Source organism: Quercus lobata, chromosome 11 (genome assembly GCF_001633185.2).
Source record: "Quercus lobata isolate SW786 chromosome 11, ValleyOak3.0 Primary Assembly, whole genome shotgun sequence".
Lineage (NCBI taxonomy): Eukaryota > Viridiplantae > Streptophyta > Magnoliopsida > Fagales > Fagaceae > Quercus > Quercus lobata.
This window is the reverse complement of record NC_044914.1, coordinates 10,045,757-10,067,598: the sequence shown is the minus strand read 5'-3', so window position 1 is coordinate 10,067,598 and position 21,842 is coordinate 10,045,757. Positions and strand designations below refer to the sequence as shown.

Genomic DNA, 21,842 nt, shown 5'->3' with positions numbered 1-21,842 from the left:
AAAAAAAAAAAAAATTATTCTCATCTTGTCAATCCTTCCCTCTCCTCTCCTCCATCTCCCTCTATTCCAAACATATCATTATATGACAAGTTTCTCTTCCATTGCTCTTAGTGCCTTCTAGCATGAATCCACAAGCTATACTTATTTTAAAAAATTCTATTTATTATACTATTAAAGTCACATAAATTATCTTGGTTACTCTTGTTGGGGTACTTTTCCTTACACCTAATTTTATTTAAATAACACCTATTTGTTTCTTTTCAAAATATCACAAACAGTTTATTGGGCATGCCTAAATATTTTCTGACTATCACTATACTAGCCCACAACCTTTCTCTTCTCTATCACAAAACTGAGCTACAAATGCAGAACACCATGGAACCTAATATTTTCTCGTAAAAGCCCGAATTATTTAGTAAGTGAGATAAAATCTAGTTTCTAAGGTCCAATAATTTTATACATAGCAAATATTCGAAAAAACCCATTATACAAATTCATGGCAATACTATCTTGTCCAATGGGATTCAACCCCATGATCAAAGCCCATCATTCAAACCCGTGGCAATATCAAAAGCCCAATTTTCATTGGCAATATCAAAAGCCCAATCTTCATTGGCAATGTCAAAAGCCTAGTTCCCACTGGCAATATCCAAAGCCCATTTTTTCATCAGCGCTATCTTATCAAAGAGCCCAAAATTATTAATGCTTGGTAAAGAAAAAAGATATATCATCATATAATTGCTGCTTAAATATTGCTATGGCAATCATCTTATAAAAAACCCATTGGAAATTATCTTATGATCTCATGTTAAAAACCCATGAAGTGCATGATCACCATTTGTGTCACAACATCAACACCCATGGTAAATATTCAAACCCACAAGCTCATCATTTAAATTATGATACGATTATTAGAAACCATGGACATTGTTCACAATATAGAATTCATCATAGCAAAGGTTATTCACAAAGGCATTTTGGAGACTTGTCCTATTATTTCAAAAATTACAACTAATTGATCAAAGGCCCATTACAAGTGTCTATGAAAAACCCCAAAATATGTACTCACAAAAGTCCATGAGGAATAAAAACCCATGGCCAACATCTGTTGTCCATTTTATAGGATGCACACAAACCAGCCCAAAGGAACCAACCCATGTAAGCAAGCCCAAATCCAAAGGACCCCAGCAGGAGGCAGAGGATTGGGAATGGACAACCAGCCCTTGTTCATCCCTAACCAAAGAACAACCGGAGACCCCTACAAGAGAACCAAGCCTTTGAGGATAAACTAGGGGGCTGTCCCATCAGTTTTCTACCACCCTTTACCTGACGTGAACAGTGTCCAAGGACTGTCATATCAGCTGAAGTCTCAAGGACAATGCAGTTCCATCACCTTCCCCAAGACTACACCTCCAGCAGAAGAGGAGCTGAAACCAAATCATCCCAAACCTCAACAAATTGATGCTATAAACATTAAAAAACATTCAAAGACATGATTCATGTGCCAAGCCCATGAATCCTAAAGGGGAAACATTGGGAATATGTGGTTTGGAGGGCATAAAGGGATCTCCAGCTGAACCCCCAAAAGTAGATTTAGTTTGACACCTAGCTTGGGGTGTTGAATCTTACTTCTTAGGGAACCGAATATCAGTTTGCAGCATTAGGATTCGTTCTTGATACACGCCTTAATCCCATTAATTAAGCTCAGCCCCAAAAATCCTGGCATTTAATGCAAAACACTCTAAAATCTCATCATTACCCAAAGAAGCAAGGCAGCCCCCAAAGTAAATCTCCTACTTCTAACCAAAAATCTCAAGAAGATTAACCTTGATTCACGAGCTCTGATTAGTCCTACGTTTTTGGATTCGTGTTAATTAATGCTTCTCAAAAAGCTCCATTATAAGAACATAAACACCTCAACCCAGAGCAGGATAGCTAGCCCCTCTAAAACTTTGAATTCGTTTTCCACTTTGCTAGTGGTTTAACTTTCCTCAAGTTCACCACTCATTTTCCTCAGCCCACATTCATCTAATCCCAGATACTTCTTTTCTCCCTTTCATAGAATCACAACTCAAAATGTCTCCCAACTAGCCACAAACAACCCACTAGCCACAAATTGCCTTAATCTCAGTATTAAGCCTACCACATTCACCAAAACCTTAGTTTAATACTTGCTACACTAAGCTGGGATCTCTTTCTCTCTCTTCACACCATGCCAATCAATCCTCCTTTTTCATTCTTATGGAACCGTTAATTTTTACCTTTTATTTTACTATTGAAGGATATGAGGTATTTATAATGATTGAACTCTTCCCTCACATTAATGTAATGATGGCCGAAAGTACCATAAATTCCTCTTAACTGAGACATATAAGAACCCCTGGGACTTAACATTTTTTCCTGAATTTATTTACTCATTGATTGTTGGATTTAAGTGTAACTTCACCCTTACCGCTGGAGAATTCATTTCCCTTGAACTATCAGAATAGGACCATTAACGTGTTAATTAAGTATTGTAAAATATTTTTCACTATGCTTCTATTGTTGTTTTGTCAAGTGCAGCCTTTGTTTCTTGCTTGGATAGGCTTGTCATCACACCGAAAGCCCTTGGGCACCATCTCAAGGGCCTATACTTGAGTTTTGGCTTGGCTTCCCAATATTTTATTCAAAAGCATAAATTTCTCCCTCAGCAATTCTCAATAATAGCATTCAATAAGTATAGGGACACAACTTTTGTCACAATTTTTAAAGTGGACAATAATGTAAAAAAAATAGTGATTCATGTAAAAGTAATTGTCTATCACTATAGTTAACTACTTTAACAAGTTGTGAAGGAAAAAAAAAGGGAAAATTACACTTTGCCCACCTGTAGTTTGCCTGAAAAACACTTTTCCTACTTGTTCAAAAATTAGCACTTTACCCACCTAAAGTTAGCTTTGTTTCTTACCCTTTTATGTCTCTCTCCTCTAAAAACATAAAAAATAAAAATAAAAAATAAAGGGAAAAGAAAATCTAAAAGCTAGGTTTTGTAAAAATTAAAACCTAACTTTTACATCTTCTTTTCATGTATCAACTTTTAGATCTTCAATTTTAACACATTAAAAATCTTATTCCAATCCTCCCCCATCTTTCTTGCTCCCCTTCTCCAGATGTGGACTTCCTTCAATGCTCAATGTTTTGAGTGCCATAATATTCTGCAACTCATTTGGTATAGACATTAGATTAGGGTAGTGCAAAAATCCCAAATATGAAAGCAATGTGAGGCATCCAATCTGCTTCGGCAGAGAAGATAAATCTTCACATCTACTAATTTGTAGAGAACAGAGAGCAGTTAGATGTTGAATACCCTGTGGCAATGAAATTAACTTCAGACACTCCTCAATATATAAATCCTCAAGTGCAATTAAATATTGAATTCCCTCAAACCAAGAGCAGAATTTGTTGCAGCTCGAAATGGATAAAATCCGTAGTGAAGATAAGCCCTACAAACCATTCATTGGTAAGGACAAAAAATTATTACACTCCCATATGTACAGTTTCCATAATGAATGTGAGTTCTGGAGTCCTTCTGGAAGACTTTTGATCTTGTCACAACATTCAAGACTAAATTCATTCAACACAGAAAGATTATCCAACTGATTAGTCAGTAGTGACTTGAGATTGGGCAACCTGGAAATCATTAAGATCTCAAGCATCTTATGATTTTGCAACAGTCCATCTAGAAGAACTGTCAATTCATCATCCATGTCTTCAATCACAATGGAAGAAAGTGAAGTGAGATTCATCACTGACCTAATTAACATTGCATTGTTTCTACTCATAATCAAATCTATAATGGAAGGAATGATAGGAATTTCAACTAACTTTGGGCACTTAGTGATATTAAATGTGCTTAGGTAGGGAAAATTTTCTCTTCCATTCATTGGTCTCCATTCCTCCAAATCATGCATCCACAGAATTCTAAGGGCAATATGTTAGAATAGAAGATCTAAAAGTTGATACATGAAAAGATGTAAAAGTTAGGTTTTAATTTTCACAAAACCTAGCCTTTAGATCTTCTTTTGATTTTTTTAGTTTTTTATGTTTTGAGAGGAGAGAGACATAAAAGGGTAAAAAATACAAATTTACCTATATTTTTTACAGAGGTGGGTAACGTTTTAACAGAAGTGGGTAACAAGGGACAAATGGAGCTAATCTCAAGTGGGTAAAGTGTCAATTTTTAAACCACAGGTAGGTAAACTGTTTTTTTTTTTTTTTTTTTTTGAGAGAGAGTTAGTTAAAATGTTTTTCAAGCAAACCACACGTGAATAAAGTGTAATTTTCCCTAAAATATTTGAAATATATTTCACATCACATAGCACATCACTAGTAAATACAAACAGGGGTACTAATATGATTTTTACTTTATCTTAAAATCACTTCAACGGTTGCACGACTATACATGGTATTTGGAAGCGATCCGTTAAACCAAAATCTGCCATGAGAAGCCATACATGAGCGAGTAGCTCCCCTCACCGTCTAAGTTACTTAAACAAAAAGTCTTCCTTTACATTGGCTAGCAGTAGCAGCATGACCCAACATTTCCAGCCAAACATCTTTAACTAGTCGCGAACCCTGGGCATTGTGATTGATAAATTTTTAGAGTGGTCTTATTAAATTTATTTATTATTTCATTTTGGACTAATTTAATAAATAGTAATGTAATTTATAATCATATTTTAATTTATTATAAGGGCAATCACAAATTTAATATATATATATATATATTATTTTTGTCGTACCAAATCAAAACAATACAATTTTTCTCAAGAATTCAAAAGGTAAATTAGTGAAAATATTAATTTTTTTAATAAAATTTATTTATAATATTTTGTGTATCATTAAAAATTATATAAAATCTAAAAAAAAAATTTCTTTTAGTTTTAAACAAAATTTCTCAAACCAGAAATTTTTTACCATACAATCAGAAACACCGAGAAACTTATCTAAAAAATTAATAAAACTCAACAAAACTACAATTCAAAAAATAAATAAATAAAAGATTGCAACTCTTTTTCCTTAAAAAATAAGAACCAAGAGTACAATTCCAAAGGGGAAAATATAGAGAAGTTTTTTTTTTTTTTTTTTTTTTAAGTATTGTGTTAATGTTGTCGTAATCTAATCTAACATCTAATCCAACATATGAAAAATGAATAGATAAATAAATAATTTTAAACACAAAATAGAATCTATTTTCTTAAAAACCTCAAAGAACACACTAATGAAATAAAGAAGATGAAAAACAATATAAAATATTCGTAAACGCTAAAAACAGTTACTTAAACATCTAAGAATATCATATAATAAAGACATAACAATTTTCTGCTAATATATCAAACATAATATTTACAAACAGTGAAAAGAAATTGCACAAAGATAATCTTCAATTATACTAACGGTTCTTCATTAGCTTGTTTAGATTATCCTGTTGCTTTCCAAATAAACTAAAATCTAACAACAACACAAAATATAACATACTATAATATGATTTTTCCCCAATTCAGATCAACATCAAACACTATTCATTAAAAGTATTTGGTGATGTAAATAAAATGATAAAAAAAAAAAAAATACTTGCATCAAGGAACATATATGAATTAGTTAATAATAGGACAATAAGGGAACGAACCTCTAATAGGAGATCCTCATATGGGCAGTGAATATTTTTTTATAGAAAATTTTAAAAAAATAGAATTCTAAACAACAAATATTCATCAATCTAAGGTAGAGATACAAGGAAAAAGAAAATCCAACAAAAAATGAAAAAAAAAAATTGATTGAGAGAGAGAGAGAGAGAAAGAGAGAAATAACCTTTTTTGTATGGGAAAAATATACATAGAATGAGAGAGAGAGGCAAATTTATAGTAAGATGATGGGAATAAGAAGAGTCAAAATAAAAGAAGATGAAGAGGCAAAATAGTATGTAAAGTTAAAACCACCCAAGATGAATATATATGTATATAGACAATACTTTTATTTGATTTTCCAATGATTTATTATATAGATTATAACATCAAAATTAAAGTTAGGGGTGTGCATGGGTCGGGTTGGGTCTGGTTAAGGGGATTTTTTGACCCAACCCACCATTGTGGGTTAAAAAAAATTCAACCCATCACATAAGTCCAACCCAACCCACATGGATCAGGTTGGGTCGAGTTGAACCCATAGGTTGGACAGTTTTTTTTTTTTTTTTTTTTGTTACTATTATTGTTAGATTGAGCAGAAAAAAATATATCACACCTGCCACATGAGTTAATAAACAAAATATACATTAATATATGAACTAATATTCCAATTCAGTTATACATTAATATATGAACTAATATACATTAATATTGGTTTTTATATAGGAGAGGAGGAAGAGCTAGTTATTAAATATATGGGTGGGTCGAGTCAAGTTTGAAGGGTTTGGAATTTTATGACCCGAAACCAACCCGAGCCACTATCAAAAAAAAATTTTGTAACCCAACCCAACCCACCAAGCCCTCGGGTTGGGTCGGTTTTGATGGGTCAACGGGTTGGCTGCACACCCCTAAGTAGATGAATATGTAAAGTTTAATCCACTTAAGATGAATTTGTAAAGCCAATATATTTATATATTTAATATTGTATAAAGGTAAAAAATAAATACGAAAAAGACTAATTATGTGGCCAATAACATGACATTAAGATGACTAACCGTAGCAATAATAAATACTACACTTCAACTTTACATATATATATATATATATAGAGAGAGAGAGAGAGAATATTTCCCTGGGAAATTTTCCCATTTGTTTTCATCATCACCTAATGCTGAAGCAAGCTTATAGGCATGGAATATCACTGTTATCACATAATTGCTTCTATCCTTCTTGGAGACATGATTTGGCACATCCAATGGAGGTCAAATTTTGCTTTTAGGTGTGCTAAAATAGCATTTTGAGTATTTTAACACAATGCCAGTGCTCTTTAGCGACTCATTAACACAAAGTCTTAAGTATAGAATTAGATCATTTGTTTGCCACCTTGTGCTCTTTATTCTTGAATCATTGCACATATATAATGCTTAGAACAAAGCCACCACCTTGAAAACCGAATACATTGAGACCCTCAGAAAAAACCATTGAAAAGGGATCGAAAGGGGGGGGGAGAAATGGGGGAAGTTTTAAGGAGATTAATTCTTATTGCCATCTAATGGAATTATGCATGGAGAGGAACAAAACATTTTACAAATACAACTTATTAGAATTGACAGCCAAATCTCTAAGAATTCTATCTATATGTGCACATTAATTTTTGAAGAACACACAGAAAATGAAATGTTTATTTGGATCCAAAAGGGCAAAACTTAAACAGATATTATTAATCTCATTTTGATGACTAAGGAGTCTAGACAGATAACAAATCCACCATCTGTAAATACGGACATGCCTAATCATCCAAATTTATAGCCAGTCTATTTGTAGTCTTTTTTTCCTTTATACAATTAAATCACAAGAAAATGGGAACAGAAAGCTGTAAATCCAAAAAATTGTATATCCACCAACATGAAGAGAAGAATTCTTTTAACATAGGAAGCTAGGAACAGAACTTTACTTTGGGGTAACAACTTTAACCTCAAGTGTACTTCCAATAAGGGTATATTGAGCTGCAAGCACTTTCCGACAGCATGAATATCAGATCATTTAATTAGAAGATATATAAATGTCACATAGCCAAATCCATGAGAATCTATCGTGCAATCCTACAAGTCTACAACCATAGCAGAAAAAATACACCATCCAATGTACAGTTAATCTGCATTCTGCATTATATATAGTTGAAACACAATAAATCTACAACACGTCATGCAATATAGCATCAACACTAAAAGTGAGGTCAAGAATTTCTCATTAAACCAATGCATATAAATATTAGTTTTCTGCATAGCGAGGGAGGCACAAACAAGTAGTCATCAACCAAAGGTTCCCAACCGTATGGAAGAATTTAACCAAAACCATGCAACTTTATGTTCTAGCAGGCTAGGAGGGAAATAGTAAAATACAACAGTCACTATCAATACTGAAATTTTGAGATAGCTGGATAGCCAGAGAAGGGCCCATGCATTGATGGTTGAACCATTCTGGAATTTCACTTTGAGGAAAACATGTATTTATACAGAGTGTTTGGATGATTTTAGTGGTCTAAAATGTTTTTCCACTACATCTTCACGAATAATGTCCCAATTGTCATAAAGCGAAGCCTTACAGTGGATTGAATTTGCCAAATTTGTTGTCCATCTTGTTTTTTTACAAGACGGGAGTCCACGTTTCTGCACCATCCATCCTGGCTAGTAGCTGACTATTGAAACCTCCTATGGATCCAACGACTTTCTTTGTAGTGACACCAAAACTACTACACCCATCATTCCTCCCTGGAGGCAACCAGTGGAAAAGTAATTACAGAAGTTAACACACAAAAAAGTGTTCCTAGAAATGGATTTCATCTAATGATAAACATCTTGTTTAGATCAATCTAAAATTCAAATATTGATTCATTCGGAAGCATTGTTTCTTGTTAAATTAAATCACTGGCAATCGGAGATCAAACAGTTCATGGCAGATCATGTAGAATAGTATTAAACTTTGGGAAATTTGATTGGAAAAAAAAGTAAACAGAGAAAATACACAAGTTTCATTTTTGAAAAAAATGAGGCAGTGCTAATGTGAGTCAAAGTTATCCACGGAAAGAAAAAAATAAATAATAATAATTATTATCTCTCACCTAATCACAAAGAAAAATAAGAACAAAACGAGATTTTTTTTATACCAGAAAACTAGAGGGAGGATGGCTTACAAGTAACTTAAGAAGAAAGAGCAAAGAAGCTATGTGGCTAAAATACACTGCAGCGAACGCTTTTAATTCTTCAGGTTTCAAATGAGCGTTATTAGTCCCTAAATATTAAAAAATGAGCACTATTGGTCCCTCTGTCCATCTCCATTAGTTTTCTTGCATGCGTCTAACAAAGCAATACAGTAGCATCTTTATAATAACATGGAAACTAATTTTTTTATTAAAAAAAATAACACATGCAACTAAGAGCAAACCCGTTTCTATTTGGAACTTTTCCCAAAACTGAATGAAATCTTCTTCACCAAAAAGGATGTCTAGTGCTCAACCATATACCAATGACCAACACAGCAACACCTTTATTGAAAAAACAGAGTTGAAGAAGTCTTTCCTAAATATTTCTATTAGGCCACATTCATAGAATAGTTCATTTCAATTTAACAATCTACAGATCTAGAGGCCTCCCTAGAAACTGAGTCTTATTGAGAAGTATAAAAAACAATTTCAAGGCATTTGCTTTGAATGTTAACCAGATCATCAGATCTGGCTTGGCGCCAATTTCAACTTAAATGGCTGATTACAGAATTTACAATTACTTTAACATTACTGGCTGCATCATTTTGCCCCAACCAGTTGAGCAAGTCTGTCTTTAATTTCTCGATTCATACAATATGTGTTCACCGGATGGAAGCAGAAGAGAACTTTTTATGCAGCATGTTGATTATTAACCTTTTTTACTTTTCTTATCTTCACTTTGGGTTTTGCATAATATTTGAAAAAAAAATCATAAAAGGGTCTAGTGCTCCAAACCTTGAATCTTTTCTCCTATTCGACCATTGGTATATGGTTGGGCATTTTGTTTTTTGTTCCAACAAAGAAGTTCTACTGCCCCAAATTAGTTAAACCAAATGTTTGGCAAAGAGGTTTTCATTCTGTTTGGGGAAAGATCTTTATAGAAAAGGTTTCAGGCCTTAGATGCATGTGTCAATGTCATTTAAATATATATACACACACACATATACACCATGCCATTTAAAAATTTTCACCTTATTGTCCCTTAAGACATATAGGCTAGAAATTAATGGAAGTGGACGGAGGATCAATCAGGCTCATTTGTGAAACTTTAGGGACTAAGAGCACTATTTGAAACTTTCAAATTAAAAGAACTCACTAGTGACTTTAGGAACCAACAATATATTTCCGCCAAAGCTTTTTTTCCCTCGTCTTTAAGAATGGGATCAAGGATTGTCTCAACCTCTCAATGCGAAATTCCTCATTGGAGCCTCAAGTTCTACTAGATCTTGCCTTATAATTACAGTTTTGCATTTTTCATTAGCTATTATCAATCATTAATGAACAAATGAGACCTCAATTATCAAATAAAGAGGCCACCAATGCCTTATTGTTTGCTTAAACTCTACATAACACCATGCTGATAGAAGAGTAAGCCATTCCGCACGATCAAGGTTGGCCAATTTCCTGCAACTGAATCCTCAATGCTAGAAAATTGAGCCTCATGTATTTTCTGGTAGTCTGGGCTTATTTTGATTTTGTTAATATATTTCGAGTAATGTGTTCATAGTATAATCATCATTCTATTTATTAAATGCCAAGCTCCCTTTCAAGGTGAACTAGAAACACATAGAATCTGGAAGCCCCTTCTTAAAATCTAGAATCTTGGTGAGAAATTGCATACATAGGCACTAAAAACCAACAGCCCAACCCTCTTTTCACATTCTACAGACCTACCACCTCAGCCAAGCCAAGAAGCACACCACTTCGTTATTGTGCAATGTTCCAAATGAAAAATTGACTCACTCTTAAATAAAACCCAAAACTGAACATTAAATTACAAAACCAACATGATAAATAGTAGCTTACCAGCAGAAACAGAACCACTGTAGGGGCAAAAAAGACGCATATGTTCTTCTGGGGCTTCCTTTTCAAGTGGCCCAGCTTGTGTATAAGCAGTACAGCAATGTGGGTCGTCCCACAACCTTTTCCCAAATATACAATTATATTCTCTCCAAAGCTTTCTGGCTTAGCTCCAACTGGTACTTTCAGAAAACATATATACAAAACAATCTAACCCATAATAAGCTCCTATTTTCATGCGGAAAAAATTGCATTTTATGTGAAGGAAAGAAATTGCCAGCAAAGCCAAACACAACTGGCTTGCTTGAGCCGTGTTTATGTGTTCTGACAACAAAACCATAAGAAAAAACCCCAGCATTTTGTCACTCTTTCAGATTCTATTAAAAATATGGGACAAGAAAACAAAATTTATATGTTTCAGAGGGAACCCAGAAAGTTGAGAACTCAAGAACCAAGTCTAGCTCCACTATTTCAGATCATATTAGTCAAGCATTATAATTCCCCAAAACTAAAACATCAAATGAGATAGAATTCATAAGTTTTTTACCCTTTCTACATTAATTTTCCTCAAGTTTCCTTGCAGCCAAACAGAGACATAGTCACATACAAGAAACAAATGTGTGCCAAAAAAAAAAAAGACAGTTTCTGGGAAAAGGAAAACCCACATGAGAAAATAAGTGGATACTTGAAAATGACATACTTGCTGGAATCTTTCAGTTTTTGAGTTGCTGAACCCAGCTCCACTCCATCATCATCATCAGCATAAAGTCCTGACACCCAAAGACGGTGCAGTGGTGCTGGTGGTAGCAGTAGTAGCACCAAACCCCATGCTACTGGCAGTAGGATGATCATCTATGCCGCTGGCATTGCATGGCCTCTTTATCCGAGTTACCTTGTCATTGTGTGCATTAATTGAAATTCCCAATCCAATTTTCAATTAGATTGGGCCCATTTGGATGCTGTATCCACTTTTGGTGTGGTGCGTCTACGTCATTAGAGGTACCTTCTCCACTACGTCCAGCCCCTTCCCCATCATAGTTGTCATTGCTTTCCTTAATTATGGCATCTCTGGCTGAATCGTCAAAATCATCCTCATAAGGAGTGATGCTGCAGCTTCTGCTAGACCCAACAATAGTTTGTTTGAGATCTTCAACGTCTTGCTTTAATACCAAATGGGCCCCGCATTTTGTAACCTCCAATCCTGGACCCCAAGTTTTAAATTTAATCTCAATATCACTGAATCCATTAGCAAAGCTTTTACTCAACACGTCTTTACAGTCCTTTTTAAAGAATTGAGAGGGAAAATATTGCAGCCAAAGGTGATGCCGTTCAATCTTACCAAATTTTTCAGAAAAACCATGGGCCACTTCGTCAATTTGATTTTTTTTGGATTCAATGGAACACGAAAGCTCATGTGTAAATCTATGAAGTCCCCAATCCTTAAAATCAAGTTGGTCTAATGGGTTATGTTGGCGGAATACAAAAACAACACACACAGCAATTCCCACTAACTCGTTACAATAACCTAAAGGCGTTTGCAGACTCACTGAAGCCCCCACGTTTCGGTGGCAAAACCAGTTCGGAATTTCACCTCCAGGAATGTCGATATAATGTGCCAATCTTTCTTGCCCACGGTAATGCTGAAATATGCAAATAATGATGATTAGAACTTCACAAGTGAGAGAGAGATACAGAGAGAGAGAGAGAGAGAGAGAGAGATACCTTTTTGTTAATGAAATAACGTCTTAGAATTGTTAATAACATGTTATTGTAGCCTTGATTCTCAATCAATTTGACGCAATTGAGAAGCCGAAGTGCTGGCTGAAAATCATATTCTGATTCTGATGATAATGTTTCTAGCGAGGTACACTGTGTTGCATCGATATACTTAATGTTTAATGGAAGCTCAGGCAATGTTCGAAGATTCTTGCAACAACTCAGAACAAGATCTTTTAGATTAGATAGTTGAATCATACTTTTAGTAAGCGAAACAAAATTATTTCCCTCTAGATTTAATTTCAATAAAGACGACAAGCAGTCAAAAGCATTGGGAATTGCTTGAAGATTGCAATAACTTAGATCTAGTTCAGTCAAAGACCATAAGCCTGATAAAGAAAACTCTAACATGGCAGTGGGATCTGGACTTCTTCTCTGTTGCATTGAAGGAAAACTAAAGAGTTTATTCGAAGGTTTAGGTGATAGCCCTTTACATCCACGAAGAGACAGTACTCTGAGATTTTTAAGATGAGATGTAGGTGGGTATTTTATTGCAGTTCCACTCACATCTAACTCCTCCAAGCCTTCGAAATCCCCCAAATTCGCTGGTAGTGCATCAAGCTTTGAGCAGCCAGATAAAGTGAGAAATTTTAGAGACATTGAACTATAACAAGCATTTGGAAGACTTGAAAGGTTTTTGCAGTCTCTTAGATCCAATTTAATAAGGCCAGTTAAAAGCTCCACTGATAATGGTAGATCTTTTATAGCAGTCTCATTTAAATAAAGTTCAGACAAACATGACATATTTCCCACAACCTCTGGAAACTTCGTCAGTTTTGAACATCCAGAAAGAATAAAAACTTTAAGAGATTCCAAGTTGATCTTGTGTGGAAGGCTTTCAAGGTGCTTGCAACCATTCAGATCTAATTGAACAAGCTGTTTGAGATTTTCAAGAGATGGATGAATCTTAGACAGTCCTGTACAACCTTGAAGAATCAATTGTTTAAGCTTTGGGACTCCACTTAGATTTGGGGTCTCAATCAAGTTTTGAGAGTTACGCAAGTCAATGAGTTTTAACTCATCTAAATTCTGTTATTAACCAATAAATAATTAGATAAACTCAGGCCTTAATGAAAATAAATAAAATACAAAATTGAATAAGTGAAAATCTAACCATAATTCCATTCCATAGTCGTTTGTTGCCGCTGCAATGCATTTTCAATTCAACAAGCTTGTTTGGTTGGAAATTGGCTAGCATGGAACTTAAAGGATATCCATGCCATTCTATAATGCGTAACTCATTAGAAAGATAATTGAGGCCTTGTGGTAGTTTCACATTACCCATATCACCCATTTTAAGCAATCTCATTTTTTTCATCTTTGAGAAGACTCCAGCATCCAAAAGCTCCTCATTTTGAATAGGTATGTTTAGGATTATGCCTTCAACTACCTCTGTTCCCTAATAACCAAGACAAATGAATTTAGAATAATTGTTAATCCTTAAAAGAATCTATAAGAATATATTTCTAAATTTAGGTTTAGACTAGTCAACTTACAGTATTATTCTTCAGTACATGAAGGATATCCTCATAAATCCATAACCTAGTACGTCCACCAGCCTCTTTTGGAGATCCACGACGAACTATTTACTGGCCCATTTCTTGTAGCAAATCATGCATCCATAAAGTTCCATTTTCATTAATTGTTATGAGAGATTTATCCACAAGAACACCAATATTGTAGTCTGGATAGTAACGAAAACTTTGTAATATATCTCTTATGCAACCTTTGTTCTCTCCTTTGAAAAAACATGCAATATCTAAAAATAATTCTTTTTGGGTATCCGTTAACCCATCAAAACTTATTTGAAGAATATCCAAAATTTCTTTATTAGGTTCTACCTTTAGTTTATCAATGACACATTTCCATTCATCTCTGCTTTTGTTAAACAACAAAGAGCCTAAAACTTTAAGAGCTAAAGGAAGGCCATTAGTGTAATTCACAAAACGCGTAGAAAAATCCTCATAATTTTCTTTAGGATGGGGTTTCTTGAAAGCACTCAAACAAAAGAGTTGCAAAGCTTCATCTTTATTCAACCCCTTTGCTTCATATATGTCATGCACACCACATCTTCTCAACAAATGGCTATCTCTACTTGTTACAATGATTATACTCCCTGGACCAAACCAATCATGGTTCCCCGCTAATGCTTCTAATTGTTTTTCTCCATCAACATCATCAAGAACAATAAGAACCTTCTTACCACGTAGTCTATTCCCTATGATATTGATCCCCTCATGAACATTCCATATCTTTATTTCACTTGCCATAAGGATGTTAGAAAGAAGTTGTTCTTGTAAAGAAACTAGATGTTGATTTTTAGTTTTTTCTCTTACATCAGCAATATAGCTGCTAGCTTCAAAATGACACAAAATTCTATTATAAATTTCTAGTGCAAGAGTCGTTTTACCGATTCCACCCATCCCGCAAATTCCTACAAAGCAAACACCACCCGAACCATCTAAAAAGAAATTCAACACTTCTCCCACACGGGATTTTATTCCAACAAGCTCCTGGGATATATTACTTGAGGATCGGAGTTTGTTAAGTATCAAATTACAGATAAGTTGGATAGATTCTGATTCAGGCCTGCAAAGAAGATAGCATAACAATAAATTTGATGACTGTAGAGTATAGTATAAATAAATCAGACAAAACATTCAAAACACAATCTTAGATTCATTCAGTAGCAAAAGGGGAATTCAAGAAGTATATAATATAGCATCGTAATTGAGGTTTGATTTGACTGACGTCATACAGTCAAGTGAGAACCACATTTTTCCTTCTAACTTTAACATTTTAATGAGTTGAGACTTGAGAGTGTGCTTAATTTTAATAAGTCATTTGTTGTATGATTCCTGGATTTAATTTTCATACTCCTTTTTTCTTTTTCTTTAATCTTACAATAAGAAAAAAGAACAAATGTAGTAGTTGAATTATTTATGATATATTTATGCTTATTGCCTGTATACTTGTCCAGAATATTTTGACTGTCCATCAAAGAAATTCTACAAGAAATGTAAATTAGCGAGACAATGATTGAGGCTAAAAGATTCCTCGACTCGGCAATTCACTTATAGAATGCAGATTACCAAGTTGTATGTTCTGTTGGTAGGCAGAGAGGCCAATAGATCAGCAGCAAATGCTCTAGCTCGCTGGTCTCTGCTTAATTTTGCATTTTTTTTTTTTTCTCACCATTTCTCAAGACTTGGTTTCTGTACTGGATGTTTACAGGTCTTGAAGTTTGTTTATCAATAAAAATTTATGTGATTTTCAAAAAATATTGTCTAAATTGATTAATTCAGTAACAGAGACTACCATGCCTCAAAAAAAGTTCTTCAACCGAAGTCCAACTTGAGCAGTTGAGCATAAATAATCTCATAAGTCATAATATACATAAAAGTGACCAAATTTAAAATTTTCTCTGGTTCTATTGGACTAAAAATGTGACGTCCCAGCAAGTCACAAAATAAATAAATAAAAAAGTAATGGTCAGATATTTTTGGGACCACACGTGCCCCACCTAACACATTTACCCCCACCACCCATCTCACTCATTTGCTCTTATACTTGGCCGGCCATCCCTCACTTCTTATTTTCTTTTCTTTCTTTTCTTTTCTTTTCTCTCATATACTCCTCTCTATCACCTGCTCATCCCCTCCCACCGGTACCTTCATACCACCATCTTCACCATCATTTTTCCGGCAATGTCACTGAAAAATCCTTAGGAACCTCTAAGCATTTTCATCTTTTATTTGAGGTAAAAGTTTCTAATCTTTTTGATGGGTTTATATGCTTTTGCTTGAGGTTATTTTTATCTAAGCTTTAATAATGATACTCCTGTAATTTATGAGCATTGGAAGTAATATTTATGTGTTTATATGTATGGGTTTTGTATTGGTGGAAGTATTTGATGAGTGAGTTTATGGTTTGTGCTAATGATGACTACCTAAGGTTTATGTATAGTGGAAAATTTGGGGATTTTGAGTTTAACATGTGATGGTTGGTAAATTTAATTTTTCTATTGCCATTGGGTTTATTTGGAGTTAGTTGAAGTTCTAAATTCTTTATCTTGGAGGATATTTTGATTTTGCTTTCATGGGTCTCTTAATGATGAAGTGTAAATTTTTGGAAGCTAGTCATAATGTTGGAGATAATTTTAAATGGGTTAACTTTATAAATTGGAGTTTATGCCTTGTGAATCAAATTGTTGAGAAACTTTAAAAGTGGGATGTATTATTATTGATGAGGTTAAATACTAGACTTACCTATTTAAGTGCATATTTGGCAATTCCTAAATTGTAACTAAATACAATTTTAAATTTTATGCTTATTGTATTAGGTTTGCTTGATATTGTTAACGTTCTAGCTAATCTCCTTTGGAATTTGGAGAATTAGGTTTTTTGCGGGTTGCAAGGTAAGTAGCTTTTTAATGGCATTTTTGGAAAAATAAACATGTTGCATAAATGATATTTTTGGGTTAGACACACTTTTGGAAATTACCTATGGAAATTATATTTTCCTAAAAACTATTGTGTCGTAACCTTAATATATATATATATATATATATATATATATATGAAAGTGCATGATATCACATTTGATATTGCATTTGGGGAATGTATGAATTTGTTAATATGAATAAATGAGCATCTTTTATTTAATCTTTAATAAGAAAATCTTGGATTTTATGGTATATTAGAAAATTTAAAGATGCTTATTTTGTCTTGTTATATAGAAAATTGATAGAAAATCTTTTTGACAAGAATGAAGTTGAAAATCTAACAAATTTTGTGGAAGTTATATTATTTAAGGTTTTTCTGAAACTACCTAGATATGGACTATGTATTTCAAGGTAATTTAACCTATGAGTCTATGTGGTTTTAACACCATACCATGTGTGATTTCCCGGTGATCACCCAATTTGGTTTCTATAGTCTTTGTGACAATGAAATCAAATTCAGGTCAATGCTCTTTCACTTTGGAATCTTGGATGACACGTTCTTCCTTGCTGCCCATGGGGGGAAGAGGTTCCTTGATTGTGTGTGAGTGAGGCTGCTGCCCATGGGACCAAGAGATCACATGCAAGAGAGATCCTATTTGATGCACTCTTTCTGCTGCCCATGGAGGGAGAGAAAAACCTTGAGAGTATAGGTGAGGCTGCTGTCTATGGGGCCAAGAGTCTGCATACCAGAGAGGACAATATCATGCCAGTTGTGAATGGGTAGATCCCCTAACTGGTCTATGTGGTAGTGTGATATATTTGTGATAACTTACCTTATGTTAGATATTATAGCTTTGGAAATTATATTGTTGATGCTCACAAATTATGATATATAGTTTCATGTATTATTTTGAGAAACTTTGTGTTTCATCATTTAATCATTCTTGTTACATTATTATTGCAAATGATATTGCAGTATTTAGTTAGCAATTTCCCAAACTAAAACATGTTATGTAAACTGTTCATTATTATGAAACTTGCATTTCCTCCACCTCCATTAATTATGCTACTTATTGGGCGTTAGCTCATCCCACCCTCTAACAGTTTTTCAAATTTCTTAGCTATACCTTGGGTATGGAGCTTACTTCCTTGGTGATGATTAGAGTGCTATCTTAAATTTAGAGACTCTTGTTGTAAATGGTTGGTGACTAGATCTTGCTATGTTCAACGAGACCTTAATTAATTCTATTGGAGGTTGGTTACTTGAGATTTGTTAACCTTAGGCATGGTAGGCATAGACTTGATATTAAGATTCCTTATTCTTGATAAGATTGTGACTTTGTGTAATCCAAGAGCTTTGTAATATATATTCATGTATTATGTGGAGGCACATGATTTTTAATTATTGTTTGTAAATGTGTTATAGAGCTCTGACATGTAATGTGGAGATTATGGTTATATATTTTTATCCTATGGAAATGAAAGGAAAACAAAGATCTCCTATAGTTTGGTTTTCCAAAATAGGAAAAATTTACAAATATCTTTGGGATGTATTTCTCATGCTTTGGGCCCCTTTGGGTTTGGGGCGTGACAAAAAAAAGAGTAAATAAAATTTGTCAAGTTAATCCAAGGGAAAGTCGGAGTAATTTTAAAGAGTAGAAAATTATGACATTGATATAATAATATGAACAAAAGTAGTCTGCAAAAGACAAATGTAAAGTGTTACCTATCTTGTACATGCCATCCGGCTATATTGCCGAATTCTTTCAAAGCAGCTTTCCATGCTTGCACGTCATCTATGTTAACAATAGTACCCATCTGGTTCCGTACATCAAAAATAAACCTACCGTTCCGTACATCAGAGGGATCCAAATGGTAAAAGACCGGCAAAATTATCAACTCCTTCTCTTTCATGCATTCAACAATCTTTACTAGTTCAATCAAGCACCACCTTGAAGAAGCGTAGTTTTTTGAGAAAACGACGATTGCAAATCTGGACTCTTCTATTACTTTTAAGAGCTCTTGAGAAATATACTTTCCCCGTTCGAGTTTCTCATCGTCTCGGAATGTGATAATACCTCTTTGTTTCAAAGCAGCATAGAGATGGTCTATAAAATTCTTGCGGGTGTCAATACCGCAAAAACTAAGGAACACGTCGTATTTCGGAAAATAAGAGGAAGAGGAAGCTGTTTGAGTGACCATAGAAGAAGATGGATCAATGACCAAAAGTTTCAGTCACTTTGCCCGTACAAAAACCACCAAATTAAAAAGATTGATATTGAATTGGGTTTGCAAAGAAGGGAGGTAAAAGTAAGAGCATCAGGATGAAATTGCAGGAGAGATAAGGTAAAAGTGAAACAACAAAAATAAAGGAGATTTCGGAGTTGGTGCGCTTTTTTCATTTTTTTCTTTTTCTAAAACCATTCACGCACTAAAAGTTTAGTCATTTATATAAAAAAATTAATTTTGGAAACTTTTTTAAAATTAAAATTTTAATCTTGTACTTATAACATTATGTAGCGTTTTTATTTGAATCTTCCGTCCATGATCGATTTTTATTTTTATTTTTTCAGGAAAGTCCATGCTCAATTAATGTTGATATATCTGATAAGTGATAAGTAAATTAAAAAAAAAAAAGCTCCTTATCCAAAAAAAAAAAAAAAAAAAAACACAAAACAAAACCCTCAATATGATGTAATTTTAACATTCTAAATTTAGTGGTTTTGAAAATATTTATTAAAAAAGTAATACTACTAACAATATTTTTAAAACAATTTCACATACAAGTTATTGGTAGATAAAAAATAATAATGTTAATAGTGAGATCAAATTAAAATTAGTAATAATTTATTATATATAATTTGTTATGAAATTATAATAAAGAAATTGTAAACAGTAACATTACTTGTGGAAAATTCTTTGATCGCCCTTTATGATACTAAAATAGTAGTTTCGAAAGCAAGTCATGGCTTGGAAATTTCTAAATGGTTGGATGCAGCTTTATTTTTCCTTCCCCAAGATAAAGTATGTTTCCATTTAGTAGTCAAGTCAAAAAGACTTGTGTCAGGTTAGATTAACTGAATGATGTTCCCCGTGTCTTCAATGCATAGAAACACATGTAATTTTAACATTATAAAGTTATTGGTTTAAAAAAATACTTATATATATATATAAATGCATCGACAATATTTTTAATCAATTTCACATTTAAATGACAAGTTATTGATGAACAAAAATAAGTAATGTTAAAAGTGAGATCAAATTAAAATTAGTAACAATTTATCACATATAATTTACTATAAAACTATAATAAAGACATTGTCAACATAACATTATTTGAAAAAAATTATTTAATCCACTTGTATGATACAAAATAGTAGTTTAGAAACCATAAAATAAAAAATAAAAAAAAGTAGTAGTTTAGAAAGTATGTTATTGCTTGAAAATTTCTAAATAGTTGGAAACAGCTTTATTTTTCCTTCCCCAAGAGAAACTACGTTTCCATTTAATAGTCAAGTCAAAAAGACTTGCATTGGGGTAGATTATTAGCCGGATGATGTTCACCATGTGGCCATGTCTTCAATGCATAGGAACGTGTGTAATTTTAACATTATAAAAGTAGTGGTTTTGAAAATATTTATTAAAAAAAAGTAATATTATGTTAATAAAATTTTCCTTCTCAAAAAAAAAATGTTAATAAAATTTTCAAAACAATTTTACATTTAGATGACAAGTTATTGGTAGATAAAAAAATAATAATAAAAATAAGACTAGATTAGAATTAGTAACAATTTATTACATACAATTTATTATGAAACTATAGTAAAGACATCGTCAACATAGCATTACTGAAAAAAAAAATTATTCAATCTACCTCTATGATACTAAAATAGTAGCGTAGAAAGCTTGTCATTACTTGGAAATTTCTAAGTAGTTGGGTACAGCTTTATTTTTCCTTCCCCAAGAGAAAATATGTTTCCATTTTGTAGTCAAGTCAATAAGACTTGCATCGGGTTTAATTCCCATTCAATTTCTTATAAAATAAAATAAAATAAATTTTATTTTATCAATTCAAAACTTACTTTATGGATTTGAATTTTGACATGGCATTACTATTCATAAAAATAAATAAATAAATAAACTTATTTAATCTACCTCAGACTCAGTAATACTTTTTCTTTCCTTTTGAACATGGCTTGGTGTAGCAGGTAGTTTTTTATTTCTTGGATGAAATGATGTCACTGGGAAATTTCTAAAGGTTGGAACCTGAGGTTCAATTTAGTACCAACCAAGCCTAAAACCAATTCAGTCTTTAAAACTGTTGAGAAAAAAAAAACTAAATTAGTTAATTTTGAAAATTTTTGAACCAAATTAACGTTAACCCAAACCTCAGAATATATTAGCAAAAGGGCAAAACTTAGAAATTAAGTTACCTGTCAAATTAAAAAAAAAAAAAAAAAAAAAAAAAAGCAAACGGCATTAAAAATACTCTTTTTTTCTCCTCTGACCTGTGACAAACCCAATGGCTTTTACGCTTTACATAATCTCAAACTTCTCACCCTCAATCTCTGAAGCATTGACGGCTTTAGATCTCTCAGACAAATCTCATAAGAACCCAATGGCTTCATATGGGATTTGGAGCTTTATACTGGGAAATGAGCTTTTTGGATTGCTCTTTCCCTTTAAGTGCCTCTATTGATATTCATTGTTTCTTCAAAAGACATATCAATGCTCTGCGCCTCTGCCTATAGATGTATAACCTCTCTTAGAAAACTCCAAATCTTAACAGAGTGTTGGTTTAGGATTAATTTTTATATTTTAATAGATATGGATTGAAGAGGGGAACAATTTCCAGTAACGATTTCCAGCCCCTTCGTCCTTCTTTTGCTTGATTTTG

General features: G+C 33.2%; 1 protein-coding gene and 2 long non-coding RNA genes across 3 annotated transcripts; 1 reads left to right on the top strand and 2 right to left on the bottom strand.

Annotated features, from left to right (window-relative positions):
- Positions 1–7,883: 7,883 nt before the first annotated feature.
- Positions 7,884–11,886, bottom strand: LOC115969221. Its single transcript, XR_004086891.1, has 2 exons — positions 10,732–11,886; positions 7,884–8,434 (listed from the first exon to the last, which is right to left on the bottom strand). It is a non-coding gene; the product is annotated as an uncharacterized LOC115969221 (long non-coding RNA).
- A 1-nt stretch (position 11,887) lies between these two features.
- LOC115966369 (TMV resistance protein N-like) lies at positions 11,888–14,771 on the bottom strand. The gene is made up of 6 exons (XM_031085613.1): positions 14,228–14,771; positions 13,998–14,083; positions 13,616–13,900; positions 12,448–13,530; positions 12,273–12,365; positions 11,888–11,926 (listed from the first exon to the last, which is right to left on the bottom strand). Exons 1-6 carry the CDS (start codon positions 14,769–14,771, stop codon positions 11,888–11,890), a joined length of 2,130 nt encoding a protein of 709 aa, XP_030941473.1.
- Positions 14,772–16,082: 1,311 nt separating this feature from the next.
- On the top strand, positions 16,083–17,910 carry LOC115967780. The gene is made up of 2 exons (XR_004086549.1): positions 16,083–16,261; positions 17,439–17,910. It is a non-coding gene; the product is annotated as an uncharacterized LOC115967780 (long non-coding RNA).
- The last annotated feature ends 3,932 nt before the right edge of the window (positions 17,911–21,842 follow it).

What these genes read in the sequence shown, in the direction of transcription:
- LOC115966369 (XM_031085613.1), bottom strand. Translation starts at nt 14,771, where the DNA reads ATGGCAAGTGAAATAAAGATATGGAATGTTCATGAGGGGATCAATATC. An exon ending in TTTCAAAGGAGAGAACAAAG is followed by an intron (nt 14,084 to 14,227) that starts GTTGCATAAGAG and finishes GCCAGTAAATAG; the next exon opens with TTCGTCGTGGATCTCCAAAA. An exon ending in GTTATTTCATTAACAAAAAG is followed by an intron (nt 12,366 to 12,447) that starts GTATCTCTCTCT and finishes TGCATATTTCAG; the next exon opens with CATTACCGTGGGCAAGAAAG.